Source organism: Myripristis murdjan, chromosome 1, assembly GCF_902150065.1.
Source record: "Myripristis murdjan chromosome 1, fMyrMur1.1, whole genome shotgun sequence".
NCBI classification, from domain to species: domain Eukaryota; kingdom Metazoa; phylum Chordata; class Actinopteri; order Holocentriformes; family Holocentridae; genus Myripristis; species Myripristis murdjan.
Window position 1 is genome coordinate 29,262,074 of NC_043980.1, and position 21,096 is coordinate 29,283,169.

The following is a 21,096-nucleotide window of genomic DNA, read 5'->3' on the forward strand; positions in this document are numbered from 1 at the left end:
GTGTATGCTGTGTGTGCTCTGCGTGCCTGCGGCTGCCGGTATGCGTGTGATGGGGTGCCTGAGTGAGAGAGGGAGTGAGTGAGCGGCTGTGCACCGTGGCTAATCCATGTCCTATGCGGATTTCACCGCTGCCTGATCTGTTGGCTCATCCATCATCCAGCGTAGGCTTGGATTGGAAAAACAAAAAGGTATTCGGCCTTTGCCTCACGTTTGCCGGACAAATAGGTGCGGGGACTGCCCTGCTCTGCGCCGTTGCTGCTAAAATCAGGCAGCCTCAGCTCAGGGGAAATATCGGATCTATCGACGCTGTGGACTGGGGGAGCAAAACAGCACAGGCGGAGATGCTCAGTGGACAAGGCGAGAGATGAGCAATGGCAAAGTAAGCGGCATGCTGTAAAATAACTGGGGATGTGGGTTTAGTGTTTTTTTTTTTTTTTTATCATTATTATTATTATTTGTTTTCCTAATGTAGGTTACAGTTCAAATCATCTTGTGGCTGAGCACCCTCGGCTATATTTAATGGCAACTCAGAAAATCTGATTGAGACTGAGGTATTTATAAATACCCAAATTTAGTCCATGTGCTCGACACCTCAGACAATGCTGTACGTTGGCCTTGCAGGGATCTACACATGGCAAACCGCACAGGGAGTGCACCACAAGAGGGGGCGTGTATATACGCGCGAGTGTGTGTGTGTGTGTGTGTGTGTGTGTGTGTGTGGTGGTGGTGGTGGTGGTGGTGGTGGTGGCTGTCAATGTATTGGATGTATGCAAACCATGTCAACGCCCCCTATCGCCACCTGTCAAATACAATGATGCTTTTCTTTCACAGCAAAGCGAGGGGATTTTGGTTTATTATGGTTCGGGATAGAGTTAACATTATGGGGAAAGGGTGTGGAGAAAGAATTTAAGTCAATTACAAACCCCCTCGCTTTGCTAGGGAAAAATCCCCATACAGTACACCTGCTTTTTCACTGAGCATGCGCACCGACATACGTTGTGGGAGTGACGTAACACAACTTTATCTCAGCCAGAGCTCTCTGGGTTTCATCAATTTACTATTCTAATCTATTTGTCAGAGGCATTGCAGAGTGCAGATATGTTTATGCATCAGAGGAGGTCATGTCAGGTTATAAACTCAATCGCTGTGACTTACTTTCCAGGGCAGGCAGTGCTCCCATTTAGCTTTCCTGGCTCTTCACCCCTTTTTCTTAGTGTAATGTGGGTATTTTAAAGATGATTCCATTCCTGGATTACTAGCAGGGCACATGTTTTGACATCTCTGATTCACTTCTCAGTACAATTAACATCTTCACATTCCCAGACAATGCGCATACTATCTTGACTATCTTTTAAAGTTGTGTAATGAACCATTAGTATTGTTTGTGTAATCTTACTGATGAGGTGGGTATATGACTAGGTGGGTGGTTTATAGGACAGAAGGAAGAGGGTGGAATGATGATTACTGGCAATCAGGGGGGTGGTGAATATTTTTGCACTGAGGCCCTTGTAATCCAGGCCTATTTGCTCACCCTCATCAAGGGTCTGTAAAATACAAATAATTTGCTATGATCACACATAACAATTTCTTGCTTGTTATGTTATCTTTGTCTCTCACTTTCTCATATTCTGCTAATTCCTTTACCTGGGATTCCTATTCCTGGTTCCCACAGTTTGTTTTAAAAGTGCCCACATGCTGCAACACAGAGACAGATTGTATTACTGCCTCCTCAGTGCCAGCCACATTGTGAATTATCTGTAGTGGCTACAGGGGTCAGATCATGGGACAAAAAGAGCAGAGAAGGACAGAACCTGTAATGTTTTGAAACAATCCATAGCAAGCAGCAGCTTCTGCTAATGTGTGTGTGTGTGTGTGTGTGTGTGTGTGTGTGTGTGTGTGTGTGTGTCTGATGTGTCAGAGCACAGAGCCGAAGATGATTTTGCAGAAAGGTGATACTGGTTGAAGTTGCTGAGCTTTACTTCCTTCCCTGTGCCCTTCATCCTCTGTGTCTACCTCCCTTTGTCTCTTGCACATGCACAAACACACACAGACTCACTCTCCTCTCACCCTTTTCTGTCTGTGTCCCTTCTGTGTGTATTGCAGTTCCTCAGTACTTTTGCTGATGTATGCATTTCCACAGGACAAGGCATCCTATGACTGGAGCAACCTTTGTGGTGTGTTGATGAATAGCAGGGGTGCCATTGAGTAAAAACTTTTCTATTTTCCCAGACACACACAATGTCACTAGAGGCACTGGCATTAGAGACTTTTTAGTCTGTTAAGCACTGTGGCCTTTGGCCACACAGCACCTGTGAGCAGAACAAAAATAAAACATTGTTACTCTATCAAAATCAAAAGAGCAATTAGCTTCTTCCTCTTCCTCTTCCTTTTCTTCTTCCTCTGTTATTATTACTATTACCGACAGGCCTATTTTTAGTAGGAGTGGCCATAGTAGTAGCTGTTGCTGTAGTAGTAATAGTAGTAGTAGTGTTTTGCTTGCTCTGAATGTGGAGAGAAATGTGACATGAAAACTGAGTGTCAGGCTCTGAAGTAGAAGTTCTTGCTAATGAGATCTTGTAACAAGTAATGATGTAATAACAGAGATGGTGAAAAAAATGCCCCTCTAAATGGGTTGCTCATGTATTACTGTAAAACCTGCTAATGTACTAACATCAAGCATCAAATTATTACATTGTTATTACCTTGAAAGGGGTGCAGAAGTTTATCTGATGGAGTGATGACAATATTGACTAATTGCATCATAATTTCAGTTATTTCGTTATTCCTATTTATTATCAGTTAATATGATTACATCATCAGTTAAAATATACTACACCTCTGATGAAGTAAGAATTGCTATTTAATATACTGTATTTGTGCTATATATGTGGTGTCACTGCATTATCCAATAATTTGTTATTTTAACATGGTTCTTTACTTCCAAACCTTATAAAACGGGCATTTTGGTACATTTTATAGCATTTGGTCACATTTTAATAACTTAATGTAAAATTCAGAAGTAATTACATTATCAGCTGCAGCAGATCTTGGCATTATGAAACTTTTCTTGAAACTGAAAAGACATTAGTGGAAGTGTAAAGCAAGAATGAATTTGAATTTCTGACTTTCTTGGATTCATGTTGAGGCTCACACTGTCAAAAAGACATGTTCTGAAATGCACAAAGGGCTCACAAAACTCTGTGGATTTGTTTCCAGACAATGCATAACTGTTCCAAAAGGCGACTTGGTGAACTTTTTAGGCACAGATGATTTTATGAGTTTCATAAAAGCAACAAAGTATGAGTGCTTTACAAACAAACAGTGAAACTTTGTGTCATTAAGATTTCAGGAGACGCTTTTCATGTAAGCTGCGTACTCGTTAGATATAGTTCCTTTCACTGTGTGTGTATCCCACGGACAGGATACTACTGTGTCACTAGAATATGAAAACGATATTTGGAAACAAGAGACAGAGATATCATTCAGTATACTTGTTAGGATTGCCAATTGTCACTATCAGAAGAGAGGAAAGGAGAAGAGAATGCCGAAATTAACATAGCATGTGCAAATGTTGACAGTATCAACATGCCTGTGATTGAGCCTACCTTCAGCCTCCCTGGAAGCACCAGCTGCCATCAGCTCGGTTTTCTCAGTTTCAAAACTCTATCTTGATTTTTCAAGCCGTTCTTACGCTGTAGTTTCCTTTAGGCCAACTGATGACTACACAGTTGATTTAGTTGAAAAAGTATGACCATCTTTATTGGGGTGCATTTGACAGTTTAGTAGGCCAGTGTTTAATGAAATGGGTTTTGTTTTAGTGGGGTTACCCTAGATCAGCTTCGGTTTAGTAGGTTAATTATGGGCTGTGTCTGTGAAAGCTCCCAGGCACAGAGAGAGGAAGAAGTATCACAAGAGTCCTTAATGATGAATTCCCTTAAGTCCTTACTGAAATATGAATTTGGAAGTGGAAATGGGTTGTGTGTGTGTGTCTGTGTGTGTGTGTCCATGCATACAGACGCGCATGTGCTCATGTTGGCCTGAATAAAATAAGCTATCAGGAATGCTCGTCAGACACCTGAGCGCCAGCACTTTTTTATGACCCACTTCCTTCTTGAGTGGGCGCTAACAGCGGCCCGCTCATTTTATCACAGTATTCGGTCCATGTTTATATCTCTCACTATGTTATGATTGAAGCAGATAGATAAAGATTGGGAGCAAAGGGCCTACAATCCGTGTTAAATCAATGGTTGAAGTGTTTACCTTGATTTCTCGTGTCCTTTCCTCTCTCAGCCTGGGTGTATGGAGTTATTATTTCTCACAGTTGTCTTGTTCGATGCATTTTCAATCAGACAAGATAAGTGGATGTAGAGAAGCATCCACTTAACCTGTTGGTCTCTAGATTTTTATCTCAGTAGAACAACAGATGTTCATGGAGGTTTAGTGAAATGGAATGAACTGAGCCAAGTAAACTCCCTACTTTCACCCATGATTGTTTAGTTGGAATTAATGCTTAATTAACTCACTGTAGAAAAAGTGAGATAGACATATAACTTTACTGTAGGATTTGACTTGGACAGATACTACAAATTGTTTTAAAATCCCCTGTTTCTTTCCTACAGTGTATTCCTAACTCCTGACAGAACAGAGGAGCCTTCTCTGCCGTAACTACCTCCCCCAACTCCGGTCTACGTTCCTCCTTCCACCTGTCGAGGGTTTGTTGTTGACTTTCTTTCCCTCCATTCACTCCATCATCTCTGTCACCATGACAACCTCAGCCCTGCGCCGGCAGGTGAAGAACATTGTACACAACTACTCAGAGGCAGAAATCAAGGTATTATAACTCAACTGCTTGTTTCATTTCATGTGTCACTGAGGTGCAGTGGCTCTCATATAAAGCCTACGCATATAATATAACATCAGTGTGTAGGGTGTACAGGTCGAAGATTTAACTTTAAATATCTCCAATGTGTATTTTTTAATTTGTAAGACTGATGATGAGTTAGAGCCTTTACTATTACACTGGTGTTCTCATCATGTCATATAGCAGCAAATCAAACCAATAATCTTTTAATGACTCTTATTTCCTTAGTGGGCACTTCTCTATTATAGATGAATATGCTGGTGATACAGAGCTTTGCTTGGACCTTTTCAGTCCTTATTCACCTGTTGCACTTATTTCAGTTTGCTGCAGAGAAGAGCATCAGGTGCATGCATGAATGTAAATGTGAAGTAAAACGTAAATTTTGGTTCCTTCTCTGGTGACATGCAGGTTCGCGAGGCCACCTCTAACGATCCATGGGGCCCTTCCTCATCTCTCATGTCAGAGATCGCTGACCTGACCTTCAACGTGGTGGCGTTTGCCGAGGTGATGGGCATGGTTTGGAAACGCCTCAATGACAGCGGCAAGAACTGGAGACACGTCTACAAGGTGATCACATATGTAAACGAAAGGATGTTCCCACTGTGATGACTGTGATCACTATTGCTTTGCTCTCTGTCAAACTTGACGAGTCTATTAAATTCTGAATCCTTTTCTTTTGGGCGGTGTGCACGTCCCCTTCCTCACAGTTCACCCAAAATATAAGATATTTTCCCACATCGCCCTCGTGTGATCTGTCCATCCAGATAGTTTCTGCGTCATTTGGTGAAGTTTCCAGTCTGACATGGTCTTCACCGTCTCCTGGCAACCGAATACAGTGGGGCAGGATGGGTATTCTTAAGTGGAGCTCAAAACAGAGTGGAAAACTCAAGGGCAATACTTCTCTCTAAAAATAATGACGTGGATACCTGACATAATCCATAGCCCTCGGAGGCTTTCATAGGGTGCTATTTGCTGGCAAAGAACCCTGGAAAACTGTACTCATTGGAGGTGGATAGATACAGTTTGTCAGTGTTGTTGGGCAAGAAATGGTTCTCTAGAAACCCTGCCTCACTGCATACTGTATCACCATTGTGTAGCATTTGATCGCTTCATCTTTCCTCCCCTCTCATCCTCTATCCTGTCCTTACCACTTCTGATGCCTTGTCTTTCTCCAACACCCTCACAATCCTGTCTGACGTTGCCTCCTCTTTTAATCTCCTGTCCGCTTTCCTCTACACCTGCCTGCCTGTCCTCACCTGCCTGCCTGTCCTCACCTCACCGCCGTTCTTGCCTTGCAATATGAATATACAAAGCTTTCGGCAGCTGGAGGAAGATGTCACAAGATTGGCTTTCGGAAAACCTCAGCCACTTCCAAGCTATTATCTCCTCTTTCCATCCATCTCAATGCGCTTTTCACTTGTAGCTGCATGCAGTGTTTGTTATCTAGGATCTGAAGATTATTCTTGTGTTCCATTCAGTGTAGGTTACTCTGGACGAGGGTCTTAGCCAATTATCTAAAGTAAAAACATTATGGATTACATTCTGGATGTCAGTATGGTAACCAGTGTTTGACTCCAGGCCCTGACGCTGTTGGACTACCTGCTGAAGACGGGCTCAGAGAGAGTGGCCCAGCAGTGCCGTGAGAACGCCTTCACCATTCAGGTACTGGTCTGCCTCTACAATACAGTATAACCCCAGCAATCTGAACCCCTCAGGAACTGAGTTGGTTCAGGGTAAAGCAATGATTTGATGGCTGAAAAACACCAAACTGCTTTATTAACATATTTAAAGATTTGCAGATTTGCATATGCAGAACACACCACCCTGAAACTCATCTGTGCTTTGTGGAGAACTTTTGAGAAGTAATGATAAGTTAAGTTAAGTGTAGTTATCCTTTATTCATCCCCATAGGGAAATTTGATCTGTGCATGTGACCCATCCTAAGTATTAGCAGCAGTGGACAGCCAGTGTGCAGCGCCCAGGTTACAACTCCAGTTCTATATCAGTGCCTTTGTCAAGTGCACTGACAGCAGAATTAACCTGACATACATGTTTTGATGGTGGAGGAAACTGGAGCACCCAGAGGAAACCCACACAAACACAAGCAGAACATGCAAACTCCACACAGAAAGGTGTTTGCATCTTCTCCCCATGCTTGCGAGGGTGATGGGCTATAAACCAATACCATCTCCTGTAGGCCAGTAATGTTGCTGTCTTTAGGCCTTTTCACCGTCTCTTCAATGTGTGTTGACAAAATCTGCACCAGGCGTATATGTATGTTTTTTTTTTTTTTTTTTTTTATCATCATTATTATTATTATTATTATTATTGTTATTATTATCATCTATTTATTTATTTATTTAATTATTTATTTATTTTTATTTGATCGTTACTTTATTGTTTAGTTATCCGTATTATATTACCTATACCATATCGGATATAATAACACCATACCTTCTGCTACTTCACCCACACACGCACACACACGCACACGCACACACACGCACACACACAAACACACACACCCACACACCCACACACACACACACACACACACACTTCCTATATACATGTCATTGTAACTGCAATTGTGCTGGCTGTTGTGTTTCGTACTGTATGTCTACTGTCTGTACTTTATGTCCACTTGGTGAAATAAAAAAAAAAAAAAGGTTACAATGCAAAAAAAAAAAAAAAAAAAAAAAAAAAAAAAAATCTGCACCAGGCTTAAGTTTCTCCTTCTCCTTTCCCTAATGTTTAAAAGACGCGCTCTCCCATTCCAGTCCCTGAAAATTCATAATTGATTATTCTTTGAAACAGGTGAACATAGCATCAAAGGCAAGCTCTGTCACTAAGCTGAAAAGTCCACATCCTGAGTTGAAAGGAGTTACTATGTTATGTTCATTGTGCCAGAGGTTCAGACAAATGAAGTTTTGCTACAGCTTTTACACTAGAATGAAGCAGTGACCAAAAAGATGACCCATGATCTCCATGAAATCCCTGTGATGTTGTTTGCCTGTGTGGTTCAGACGCTGCGTGACTTTCAATATGTGGACCGTGACGGCAGAGACCAGGGGGCCAATGTGAGGGAAAAGGCGCGCCAGCTGGTGTGTCTCCTCCGGGACGAGGAGCGCCTTCGCCAGGAGAGAAGCCAAGCGCTGAAGACTAAGGAGCGCATGGCCGGGGGAGGCAGCGGAGGGGGAGGGGGCGTGTACGGAGGCGCACCCCCCTCTTACCACCCTGGCAGGCGAACCAGCCAGCCCAGCATGGCGGTGCTCTATGGGGAGGAATTCAGCCGCTCCAGAGGCTCTCCGTCCTCCTTTAACTGTGAGTGGGTATTTAAAGTCTCTGCTTATCTAGAGCACTGAAAGCCTCCTTTCATTTGGTGGCGCTTTTTTAATAAACAGATGAAGATGCGTAGTTAAAAATACACAGCAATATTCAGGCTGATCCCCTCATCCCCAGTAAAGATTATTATGTGGTCTAGGCCAGCACCCAGGACAATCCATCAGATAGATTATCAATAATGCAGTGTAAGCCTGCAAATATTCAGATCAGCTCCATCCTCCGTCCTTCCCTTCATGTCTCTGTCACTTTGGCTATCCCTGTTTGAACCTGCTTATTTCTCTTCCGTCATTCTTAACCACCACTGACCCCCTTTTTGCCAACTATGTGTCCCAACTGCAAAATTCCCTCAATCTCTCATTAAGCTTCTTCCTCTGTACATCCTCCAGCTTCATCCTCGTCTCCTCGTGCGGCCTCAGATCTGGAACAGGCTCGCCCTCAGACCAGCGGGGAAGAGGAGTTGCAGCTGCAGCTGGCCTTAGCTATGAGCAGGGAGGAGAGTCAGAAGGTAAAACACACATTCTGGGAACCTGTGTCATGTACTTATGCTTTCAGTAACTGTGGTGTGATCACCCCTCTCTTTTCCAGACTGCAGACTCTTTCTCCAGTCCTCCTCTTGGACAGCGTTATGTCCCCCCACCTTCCTGACTTCCTGTCTTTCTTTGTCTCTCTCTGATCACTCAGTACGTTTTAGGCTGAGCCACACATTTCATACTGCTTCTTGATGATCCTGATAATGAAATGTTGTAAATGTTCTCAACATTCACCCACCTTCATCTAGCTAGCCCTTCCTACTCCCGTTACCATGGCGATGAATGAAGACACACAACTACAGATTGCTTTAAGCCTTAGCAAAAAGGAGTATGAGCAGGTACACACACGTACGTACACACAGATGCCTCACACCCTAATATTTTGTGCAAACAGCTATTAAACCTCTGTGATCTGAGCTCTGGGTCTGTGTGTGAATTTAATCTTCCATCTGAACTAAAATGTTTCTCTTCTCATCATATCCTCTACCTTCACCTCCTCTGCTCCTCCTTCAACCCACCAGGACCCCTTTTTCTCAGTGGTTATCAAACTGTATGACCACAGCTTGTGTTTCCCTCATCTCTCTGCCCTCTCTTCCTTAAGTATTGCTTTGAGACTGTAGTTTTTGTGTCCTTTCTGTACCCTCATCTCACGTTTTCATCACAAATAATGCTCAAACCACCAGAAACAATGTTGGAACAATTTCTGCGTTGTGTTTTTCCTCTGTGTCTCTCTCTTCTTGGACTAAACCAGCCTCTGCTCTTTGTCAACTAAATATTTTAACAGCACAAAAAGCCGCCAGAGCTGTCATTTCACCGGCCCAAGCCAAAGAGTGTTTCTTTATGCCAGTGTGTGTATGCATGCATCTACAGCATTGCCGCGGTAATGATGCTGATGATGTCACGATGCCGCCTCTGCAGGAGCAGCGCTGTTGCCAAGGAGACGAGTCGTTGTTACAGAAGGCCCTGGATGAAAGCAGGAGAGAGAGCCAGTCAGGGACACGAGAGGTGAGTGAGAGAGAGGGAGAGAGAGAGAGAGAGAGTGGGAGCATGCGTCCTTGAGTGCTCTATGCATGTGTTTCTGTAAGGAAAGGTGGGTTGGGGATTTTTTGTTTGTGGGTGGTTCTTGGTAGGCATTTAGAGAAGTGTAGGCTATCGTGCAGACCGCTCAAGCCTGTTTTGTGTTTGCGGTGAGAGAGCGAATGGGAGAGAGACTGGACAAAAACACACACATCAGCATAATTGGTGAGGTTAGAGAGAGAAACGACAGAGAGAACTGAGAGGGAGAAGGAGGTGCCTGCGGAATGATAATGACTTTGTCTCGTCTAACCTTGAGCTCAGCATGACATTTCCCTGAAAGCATTCTCCTTATCGTGTAGCACGCAAGCTCCCTTACTCATTAGCCCATTAACAAACCAATCAGGCACCAGATATCTTATGTAAAGGTTGAGACTGGGCATGTCATGGTTAAGGTGGAGCTCCTGGTGCCTTTCAGGTGCTATAACGAATAAATCACTGGAAGTTGTTTTGTTTGTTTGTTTTTAGATATACAATAATAGTATTCATTGAATCATTTGTTTACATTTAAATTTAAGTAATTTAAATGTAAGCAAATATGTAATTAGAATCAGGAAATGTGAATTCCAAGGAAGCAAACTATTTTGCATGTGTTTGTTCCACGTTTTGCAGTTGCAATAATCTTATATCAGATTTCTCTGGCTGTTTCATAATGTCTCGTGGACTGACATAACACCTAACATTTCTACCACAAACACTGAAAGGTCTATCACATGTCATAAAGTTCACCGTCATCACACATTCACACAGTTAACAAGATGTGGAAAGTTCAATTATGGTCTCATCTGACCATAGTACCTTCCTTCCACATGTTTGCTGTGTCTCCCACATGGCTTGTGGTAAACTCCCAATGTGGCTTATGGCTTCAATTTGAATTCCAGGTCGTAACACTGCAAAATGTGGAAAAGCCAAAGGGGGGTGAATTCTTCTTTCAAGAAAATCTGAAAACAGAATTATCACATGTAGAAATGATGTGTTTTTTTTTTTTTTTTTTTTCCTGAAGTGTTTACATAAACATGGGCAGATTACCAAAAATACTGCTCAGGTACTTTAGAATAAACTTATTTAATTATTTATTAACGAGGAAAGAGTTGTACATGCCAAATATGAAGCATTTCTGCTGAAAATGAATCATAATAAATCCTCATTCATAATCAAATGAGCTAAACTCTTCCTTTGTGAGTAAAGCGTCATCAGTGTGACTTGAGTAAAACTTAAGTTTAATCACTTTTCTTTGGGGAAAAGTGATTCAGTTTCCACCTCTGCTGGCAATGGTGACATTTCTACTCCACTCCTCAGATTGTCTCATCTACTTCACTGACTAAAAGAGTGCCATACTGAACGTATAGATTTTTTAAATATACTATTTTTAAGTACAGTGTATTTTTGGTATATTGTTCTAAATTGTGTTTGTATTTGTAACATGATTGTTACAAAGTTACACCCCCTCAGTTCCCCAGCTCCGCCCGCTCCGCCACAGATCTGTTACAGTACCCGTTACGTTCTGTTTTAATCTGTCCTCTGAAGAGCCCTACATGGATCAAAGACCTGTCCAGTCAAGGAAATTTTGGAATTAGGGGAATGAATATTTGACACACAAGTACATACAGGGTTTTTGTTCCCTCTGTAGTCAGCCATGCTGGACCTGGTGGACATATTTGGCCCCTCCTCTGAGGCCCCGATCCCCTCTAATGACCCATGGAACTCTGCACAGCCCACCTCGGACATCAATTCTGACCCCTGGGACTCTGTAGGTGGGTAGCTATTCATAGACAAACATACACATTCACACATACACAAATGCTAGGGTAATGTCCTCTGTCCTGTCATGTACTTTCTTATATTTTGTGACTTGGTTTGTTTCAATGACCCGCAGTGAGAAAACATCCAAAATTATGTTTTGTGCTGTAAATACATTCTGTACTGCAACCATGTCGTGGACTACACTGAAAGCAAATCTTGGCTCTCTGGCTCAGTAGCAGTTCACTCCAGCACTCCTGTGATTGGTAGCCCCTGGACAGGCCCACCCTCATCAGCCAACGTGGCCAATCCTTGGGCTCCATCGGCCAAGTCCCCCACAGACCCCTGGGAAATGGCCTCCAGCCCCGTCAATCATGGATGGAAGAGCCCATCTCATACAGGTGCGTCTTTCAAATACTGATCAGCCTTAAGCACTCATCAGCATGCACATACACAACCATATAATGCAGTTGCATTATATGGTTGCAGTATTATTCAGTTGCAGTTGTAGTGAATGTTTGTTATGACACTGAAATATTAAAGGTACAGTTCACCCAAAATACAAAAAGGTGAGGTTTCAATACCAGCAAACTGTATCTTTCTGCCTTTAATTCACCCTCATTGGGGTGGGTAGACACAGTTTCAGCAGGAAGTGGTTCCCAACAAAACCTGTTGCCAGCTAGGGCTGTTGGTTATACTGGGTATCCATGTCTTTTTTGGGGGGGAGGGACTGTTTCTGTTTAGTTTTTCTCTTATAAATTTTTGATGGTTTGAGCTCCACTGAATAATATTTGTCCCCTTGTTTTGGAATGCTGGAGACAGGAGAAATTGTAATTGTAGTTGTAGTTTGGAAACCTCCCCAGATCACATACAAACCATCTGAATGGATAGACTGCAGTAGCAGTAAGCAGCAAAATATATATTTTTTTATTTTTGGTGAACTGTGCCTTTTCACAGCTTATTGGTCTATTATGTTTATGACTGTACCGTACTCATCAGCAGTCATATTGACACTCAGGTGCTGATGAGACAGATCCATTCTCTGTGCAAAAAGAGGAGGGGCCTAAACAAGAAGTTGTTCAAGTCTCCTCCCCCCAGCCTGTCAGTCCCACAGGTACTGCAGACTCACTCTCACTCAGCAGATACAGGTTACAGAAAAGAGCTTTTATCTAAGTGAATTTAGACCTCACAAAAAGAATAAGTAAAGACAATATACTCCAGCAGACTTGTTTTTTGCAGTTCCACAAGCTGAATCTTGTTGTTCAAATAGTCAACTTCACTCAAAATGCTGTGCAATATTTCTCACCACTTTCATAGTAAGGCCACCAAATCAAAGTTTAGACAATTTTCACAGCATTTCTTCTGCAAGTTTTTTTTAAGTGACCCACAGATTATTTTGTTTTGTTTTATTTTGTTTTATTTTATTTCATTTTATTTTGTTCATGGCATGCTGGCGGTACAAATAGTCCATACTTGTACAATAAGCCCAGACATAGGAAATGGTTTAACAAGCTGAAACTATGCCACTGATCTTGTGAATGCAGCGTGTTACCTCATATTACACCCTCATTCCATAACGGCTCTTTTTTTACATTATTTTCTCCACTCCTGTGCAGATGCAGATCCATTTGGAGCAAATGCAGACACTGATCCATTTCCCAAAGTGGAAGCAGAGCCTGATCCATTTGGGGCCGACTCTGCAGTGAAACCCCAGGTGAATGGTGGAGGATCAGCCAGCCCAGAGATGTTTGACCTTTCCCGGCTTGCGCCTCCACTCAGTGCCCCACCTACACGTATGTGTCGGACCCCGGAGGCTTTTCTAGGACCCACTGGGGCCTCGCTGGTCAACCTCGATGCCCTCATACCCCCCAATCCCCTCACCAAGACGCACAACAATCCTTTCCTCTCAGGTGACATGCAGTTACATCCACAAACATAACAAAATATAAAAGCATTTCCTAGCTAATGAATCTGATCGATGAATATCTTCCGTCTTTCCAGGTCTGAGTGCTCCCTCTCCCACCAACCCGTTCCACTGCGACCAGCCTCGTCTTACCCTGAACCAAATGCGCCCATCCTCCACCTCACCTCTGCCCCCCCACATGCTCTCATATAGCCCTTCCCTGCCTCTCCCACTGACCCACCAGCCTCCTGTCCTCCCCTCCTCGCTCACCCAGCCTCCCTCTGGGCTCCTGGACCTTCCCTCCAACCTCCCCCAACCTCTACTCCCCCTCTCTCCCCGGCCAGCGCCCCGCACCCACACACAGGCACATACACACAGCCACAACCCCTTCCTCTGAGACGTCTGCGTCCAGTGCCTCTCCTTCTCCAGTCTGAGGAGGGAGACAATGAAATGGACTCTTACAGTTTGGGCTTTGATTATTCTATGCCTAAAGCAGATTCTGGATTGGAATGAGTTTAAATGAGCCTGAACTGAATTATGGATCCTGATCTGATGTCAGCGTGAACACTTGAAGTGGATAAAGCTTGTACTGGATGTATTTGTGTCTGTCTCAAGACACATCAGCTGCTATACCTTGAACTCTTGAATAAAAAATATTATTATTAACATCACATCAACACACACAAACATGCAATCAGGTGCACATGGAAGTGCATAGACACATGTACACACAAACATTATGCACATGCAGACATGGCACGGATGCATATGCGCACGCCGTCACATGCACAGACTCAAACAAGCACTTGTGCGCAGACACACATCACCGCAGCAACAGGGTGTATCTTGGCCGTCTCCTCGATGCCTTTCCCCATCAACAGAGACAGCTCTGAGCACCCTTAGACCACAGAACCAGAAATGTAACTTTAGAAGATGAAGGGACAAAGCCACACACTCTGATTGTTGATTGTAACCTCCAGCATCCAACTAGATTCACCAGGATCCTTACTGCTGCTGCTTCACCGAGAGCATGAATGCATTCCCTTGAGACGCATTATCCTCACACACACAAACCCAAAACTTCTCTTGATCACCTAAGATGAGTCCACATAAAATATATGCTCTTTTTCTGATGAGTCAATAGTATCTTGAGCTTTCTTGGCACAACTGAAACATTGCTGAGGTCCCACCAGTATTAGCCACACCTGCTTGATTCAAGCAAACACTCAGCAGTGTTCAAGTACTACTTGACTCAGGTATTTTTCCCTGCATTCACATGATGTTATCTATTTTACGTTGCCTTGTTACATTAGATCTAGAAAGCTCTATACAAACTGGTTCTACATTAAATATATTACTTGTCCTTTGAGGCCAATAGCCACGACAAGGACCCAGGTGGATTCAAAACAGGACTCAACCAGCCTACGCCAGACCTAACTGTCTCAGTCTGGACCTATCCAGATCACTGATTGTACCCTATCGGACCCGCGTGCCTGTCTCTACAGCTGACCCACAATGCATTCCGGGCTGGTTCATGTTGGCACCATTGAGGAGGACCTCAGGGAGACCACTCTGTCCCTCAGCCAATGAGATTCAACCTTACAAAACGGAAAGGCATTAGTCTGCAACCAATTGAGCAAAAGAATGACGGGGATATTGGTGACTTAATGTCAGATGCATACATGTGGAAAATGAGAGGGCAAAGAACCAATAAGAGGAGGGAGGAATAGAGGAGAGAGGAAAGGTGAAGAGATAGGAAAGATAGGAAAGGAAAAATGGTTTGAGATTATAAGCTGATGTAGAAAGAAGCATCCTCCCCTTTCCTCTGCTCCTCATTCACTGCTGTCAGGAATGAGAGAAACGGTGACAAGACAAGATGTTTGGTCATCACTGCACTGAACCTGGACTTGAATGTGAAATGCCTGCCTATAAATACACACAGGCTTGGTACATATTTAATAGAATGATATCTATACAGTATTATGAAATATTATACCAATAAAGGAATGGTGTTTGCATTATATATGGTAAGGTGTTTGTCATTGGTTTTGTCCGTAAAAAGTAATGGATTTGGTATTTCTCTGGTCAAGAGGATGAGAGACAGAAAATCAGATACATGGAGTCCTTTTTTCTTAAGGGATCATGGTACATTTATTGATCATGGTACATCTCTACAGGGTCACCACTGTATGACATATCTTTATCTTTCGGACCAAATACACACGCACATGCACACAATCTCTCTCCATAATTCTTTAACAGCAACAGCAGTTTATTCACCTTTTAGTTTTGTTAATAACACTTTACCCACCTTTGTTGTCTTTGTTGTCATCTCACTTTTTAATGTCACATTTGAATTTTTCTCCTTTTCTATTTTTCCTTTGTGTTTCCTCATTCATATGGGCAAACAAACTGAGCTACAATAAGAGGCAGAGCAAGAGCCATGTGTGCATAGGCACATGATGCAGCCACCCACATACACGTACAGGCTTGTGCGTGTGAGTGTACATTGTAATCTTTGTCCTATTTCAGCCCACTCAGCCCTGCAGTGTTGCTCTCCTAGCTACACTGTGGTGCTGTGTTGCAGACTGTACTTTAAACTTTTGACCTGGGTTCAAAATCCTTGTTGGCAAAAAAAAAAAAAAAAAAAAAAAAACCTACCCTGCTGATGTGTCTTCAAGCAACTTCAAGCACTGAATCCGTTCTAGCTCCTGCTAGCTCACCACTGAACTACGTATGTGGGTATATATGACATCCTTAGGTCAACATACAGTATATTGATCTTGCCTGATGAAAACCACCTATCTTTGAAATGTCAGCCTCTCCAGAGCTAAGAAAAACAGCCTTGCTTTCAGTTTGACCACTGTGCATTTTTCAGTTTCATTGACTGGTTTTGAAAAGGTTTCATAAAATCAAAGGTTGTATAACTTTGCCAACCTAGAGAGGAGTCAGTAATCCTTCAAAACAAAGTTAAACAATGAAAATCACTTTGAGTTTTAGACACAGGAACAATATGAAACTTTATAATACATAATAGGCACAATAGCCAAATAGTCCCATATTAAATTATGCATTAGTCATGGAAATGTGATCGAAATTAACCCCTTCCCCCAACTCCCTCTCCACTCCTGCTCTCTTTCTCTTTGGGATTGCATCACTGAAGGTCTGTCTCTTTTACCACTTCTTAATAATCCTAATGATGAAATAACTTTTTATTAAACATACTGAATATTCATCCACTTCTATCAAGAATACAGATGACATGCGTTCAGCTTCACTCAATGACCAGCAGGTGGCAGCGTAGTACTACTATAGTAAACATTGAATGGAGAACCGCATGTATGAATTTATTAGAGGTTCACACAGGGCTGAAACCCTTTTGTTTTTGCTCTGGTTTATCATCATTATTATTATTATTGTTGTTGTTGTTAGTAGTAGTAGTAGTAGTAGTAGTAGCAGCAGTATAGTAGTAGTAGTGGTAGTAGTAGCATGTTCCTTCGTTTTCAGAAACATGAACTCTGACATGAAATTTTGCATGTTAATTGGAAGATGTGTACAAATGCTGCCCAGAAAATGTGAACCAGTCGGCCTGATGTTGGCACTACAATTAAAGGTGAAAATTTTGTATTTTAAAAATTCGTTACTTCTATGCCATTAGTCCAATTTACACAGTACTTGGTACAGACATCCATCAATCCCCAGTCCACAAATTTGTCACAATAATCTATAGGTCTGTTATATTGGATTTTCCCTCCATTTTGAATTTTTTGAAAGCCACATTTCTCACTACTCACACACAGGACAAGAAATCAGTACGTATACCAAATATTCAAATATCTATATACACTGGCAAATACAAAAAAATCAGGCACTCAGACCGGAAGAAGGACATGGTCTCGTCACGTGCAAAAATGTCTCAGTCCATTACATCCCCGATATGGTCCCAGCAATGTGGTCCTGAGACTGCAGCGGCACTGCAGAGACACAATTTTGCAAAGGCATGCTGCTTTTATAGGAAACCCTGCTCTGATGATGTTTGAGCTCTGTTGGCATCATACAGCACAACTGAGGCAGGGCTTGTTCTATTGTATGATGTCATACAGGAGAACTGAGGCAGGGCTCTGAGTGGTGAAAAGTTCAAACAGCCGCTGGAATGATAGGCACTCTGGGGTGGCATGGATCTCTACTTCCATCATGAGGAGTTCTCAATTTCAGTGCTTTACTGGAATGACAAATAGGCATTTGTAGTGCCAAAGCAGACATCACATATAGGACGAGAAATCAGTACATCTTCATATCCAGAATCAAGTAGTCAAGAAGTCAAGTAAAGAAGTAAAGTCAGTTTACTTATATAGATAGATAGAATTTTATTGTCTGACCCAGAAGGTGCCAGAAATTTTTCTTTGACAAGGCTCAAAAAGTCTTACATGTATACACACACACACACACACACACACACACACACAAACACACACACACAATTATAGATATTACATTTAAAAACAACAGGACTTCACCCAAAGTGCTTTACAGATGTGGCAGAAGGGTTTACAATATAAATAAACACAAAAGGGTAAAATCAAATATTAAGATAAGAAATAAGATGTTATGAGGAAGCAAAAACTGAATAAAACCATCAGTAGATTAAAACTCAAAAAAGGATGTTAGAGATAAATTAAGAGTGGACTTGACATTGGGCCACCTCAGACTGAACTAAAAGTGAGAGGAAACATAAGGGGTCTTTAAATTTGATTTCAAAGTGTCGGTGGTGGAACAAGACTTAATTTGGGAAGGGAGGCTGTCCCAGAGCTTTGGAGCACTGACAGAAAAAGCCTGGTCACCTTTGGTTTTGAGATGTGGTTGGATGACTGGGAGGACTTGTAGTGAGGATGACCTGGGGAATATGTAGATCAGCGATGTATTATGGAGCTAATAAAGGTCTAGGCTAGGTTTCCACAGGAGGGGTTGCACAATTGCACTTTTAAAACTGAAAGGGCCAACTTTACAAGCCAAAGAGCTGGCAGGACCAAGTGGATACAAACATAACCATAAGATAGTCTGAGACACCAGTATCAACAATGTCAAGGTTGGAGACCGAAAAAAACAGATGATAACACAAAGTCTAATATGTAGCTCTTCTCATGTGTTGGGCCTGACACTGAGTGACTAAAATTAAAAGAATCCAAGAGGCATAAAAACCTCATTCAAACTGACCACTAGGGGGCGCTACAAATGCAAAAAATGAATGTGGCGTAACACAAATCAGACTATAAATCAGAATTTGTTTGTCTAGTCCTTACAACACTGGCAAGATATGTCCACATAAGTACCTGAAACATACCCTAAAAGTTGTTTTCTTATCTTTGGATAAAAGAATTCCAAATGTTCAGGGCTCTTTGTGACATCACTGCAAAGTGGGATGGTTGCATCACATTGAGCTTAGTTGAAAACCTCTATCCCCCCTCCCCATCTCTCTCTTGCACACATGTACTCATACAGAAAGAGAGTGATTTTTGTTCATCAAGGCCACCATAATGTCTTTGTAAAACATTTGTGTGTGTTGCACGTGAAACAAATTAAAACAGTGCAACTACACGAATCAAGAAAACCCAACCATGCACACGCATAAACTCACTCACGCACTTTCTTTCTGGTTCATGTCTGGCATTTCTGTCCAAACAAATCAAGTGCAGTGTGACTGTGGTCACAGACATAAACAGCGGCTCCAGGCCTCCGGAGAAGTTGAGCCCGCCATGCACACTTTTAATACAGTGTTGCCATGAGGTGTTCATTTGGTGGGGGCAGGAGGAGGCAACAGGGAGCGGTTCTGAGCAGGGAAATGGTATACATGCACAGATAAACTATGATAGTGTGAGCATAGTTGTGAGAATAAGTGAGTTTAAAGGAGAAACATTTTAAACATCCTAATTTTATGACTGTGGTTTATATTTAACCATGAAGAGCTGTGTGCTTCCATCCACCGCTATGAACTGGCAGGCCCACAGCTCTCCTGCTGGGCCAAATGGATGGTCTCCATATATAATGTCAGTAACACACACACAAAAAAATCATAATGCTTTACTTAGCAACTATTTCCATGAGAATAAAAGTGTGTCCATCAACACACACACACACACACACACACACAAACACGCATGCACACACACACACCTAAACACACACACATACAAACATGTACAGAAGGTTCAGTGTTTATTCAAGGCAGTTTCCAAACTACATCCTGGTACCCTGATTAGAGAGGGTTTTGTGTGTGTGTGTGTGTGTGTGTGTGTGTGTGTGTGTGTGTGTGTGTGTGTGTGTGTGTGTGATATAATTCACTGGCTTCATTATAAAAGCAATCTGTGAAATCTTGCCTAACAGAGGCTTATTTGGCAGGACACATTTTAGCTGCTGGCATTTTATTACTTGCAAATATTATTATCTATATTTATTTTGCATTCATTCTTTATTTCATCTTTTTATAATTTTATCAAGGATTTTAACATGCAAAAAAATAAATAAATAAAAACAAAAAACAGCACATGTGCAATGTTTATTGTACAGTATTTGAGCCCATCCTGTTTTCACTCTTCATTGAGACGAACCTCTCATGCTGGAGTAAACAGTGATGATCTGGCTCCCTCCAACACTACAGGAACACTAATGAATTACACGCCACCATTATCAACAGGAGAGAAACAAGGAAGAAAAGAGAGAGATGGAGAGAGGGGCAAACAGGTCAGATGTTCATGTGTATTAATGTGCATCATAAACCAATCTGAAACAGCCCATTTGTGTTTCCTCTACAGATTTCTAGTGAGGATTTCTACTTCTCAAATGCATGATTCAAGATTCAAGATTCAAGATTCAAGGTTTATTCGTCACATGCATGAATGTACAGGTACAGCAGCAGTGAAATGTAATTGCAACAACTCCGGCACTGTGCAAGTAAAAAATAAATAAATAAATAAAAATAAAAATACAAATAATAATAATAACGGTAATAATAATAAAAAATAAAAGAAAATAAGATAGAAATAAGTAAAGAGCCAAGACCAAATCTTAATCACTGTCTGTCAAGTTAAGTTGTATCCTGGTTGGTTATTTGTTTTGCCAAAGTTTGTGACGGTGCACACTCACACACTCTTATTACGTTATGGACTGGTGTGTGCTGTGCTGTGCTGTGACTTTAACGTGAGCTAATCTAATTTAAGGCTACATTGTCTACATTTAAAGATCAAAACAATGTATTTGAAGTTAATTGAATAATAAATCATAAGTTGATAATGATCAAGTACAGCTCAAGTCTTGAGTCATCATGGTCAAGTCTAAGTTTGAATCAATGCAAGGCATATCAAGCAAGTTATTTCCAAGTCCAGGGAAAACTGGATTTGAGAGAGATTGCTTGATGTTTTCTCTGGACTCCCTTGTGAGCACCTGTCTGTCAAATTCTACAAGCTTGCTTTTCTTATCACAGATGTTTTTGTGACATCATACCATGTATAACAATAGCGGTATTTATGTTTTAAATGCTTCTTAGTTGTTGCAACTGTTATAGTCAAAGCCTCTAAGATTGATTGTGTTTGTGATTCAAGTCCTTTGCATTGTTACAGTGTAATCAAAAGGTGCTGGGAATATTACAG

The 21,096-nt window shown here is 41.9% G+C and overlaps 1 protein-coding gene across 1 annotated transcript; it reads left to right on the forward strand.

Moving 5' to 3' along the window:
• The first annotated feature begins 238 nt into the window (after positions 1 to 238).
• Positions 239 to 14,538, forward strand: epn3b (epsin 3b). Its single transcript, XM_030058178.1, has 12 exons — positions 239 to 379; positions 4,620 to 4,831; positions 5,270 to 5,428; positions 6,440 to 6,523; positions 7,888 to 8,185; positions 8,593 to 8,711; positions 9,655 to 9,741; positions 11,441 to 11,564; positions 11,790 to 11,951; positions 12,569 to 12,664; positions 13,167 to 13,460; positions 13,552 to 14,538. The coding sequence occupies exons 2-12, from the start codon at positions 4,763 to 4,765 to the stop codon at positions 13,848 to 13,850; spliced, it is 1,791 nt and encodes a 596-aa protein (XP_029914038.1). The 5' UTR covers positions 239 to 379; positions 4,620 to 4,762; the 3' UTR covers positions 13,851 to 14,538.
• The last annotated feature ends 6,558 nt before the right edge of the window (positions 14,539 to 21,096 follow it).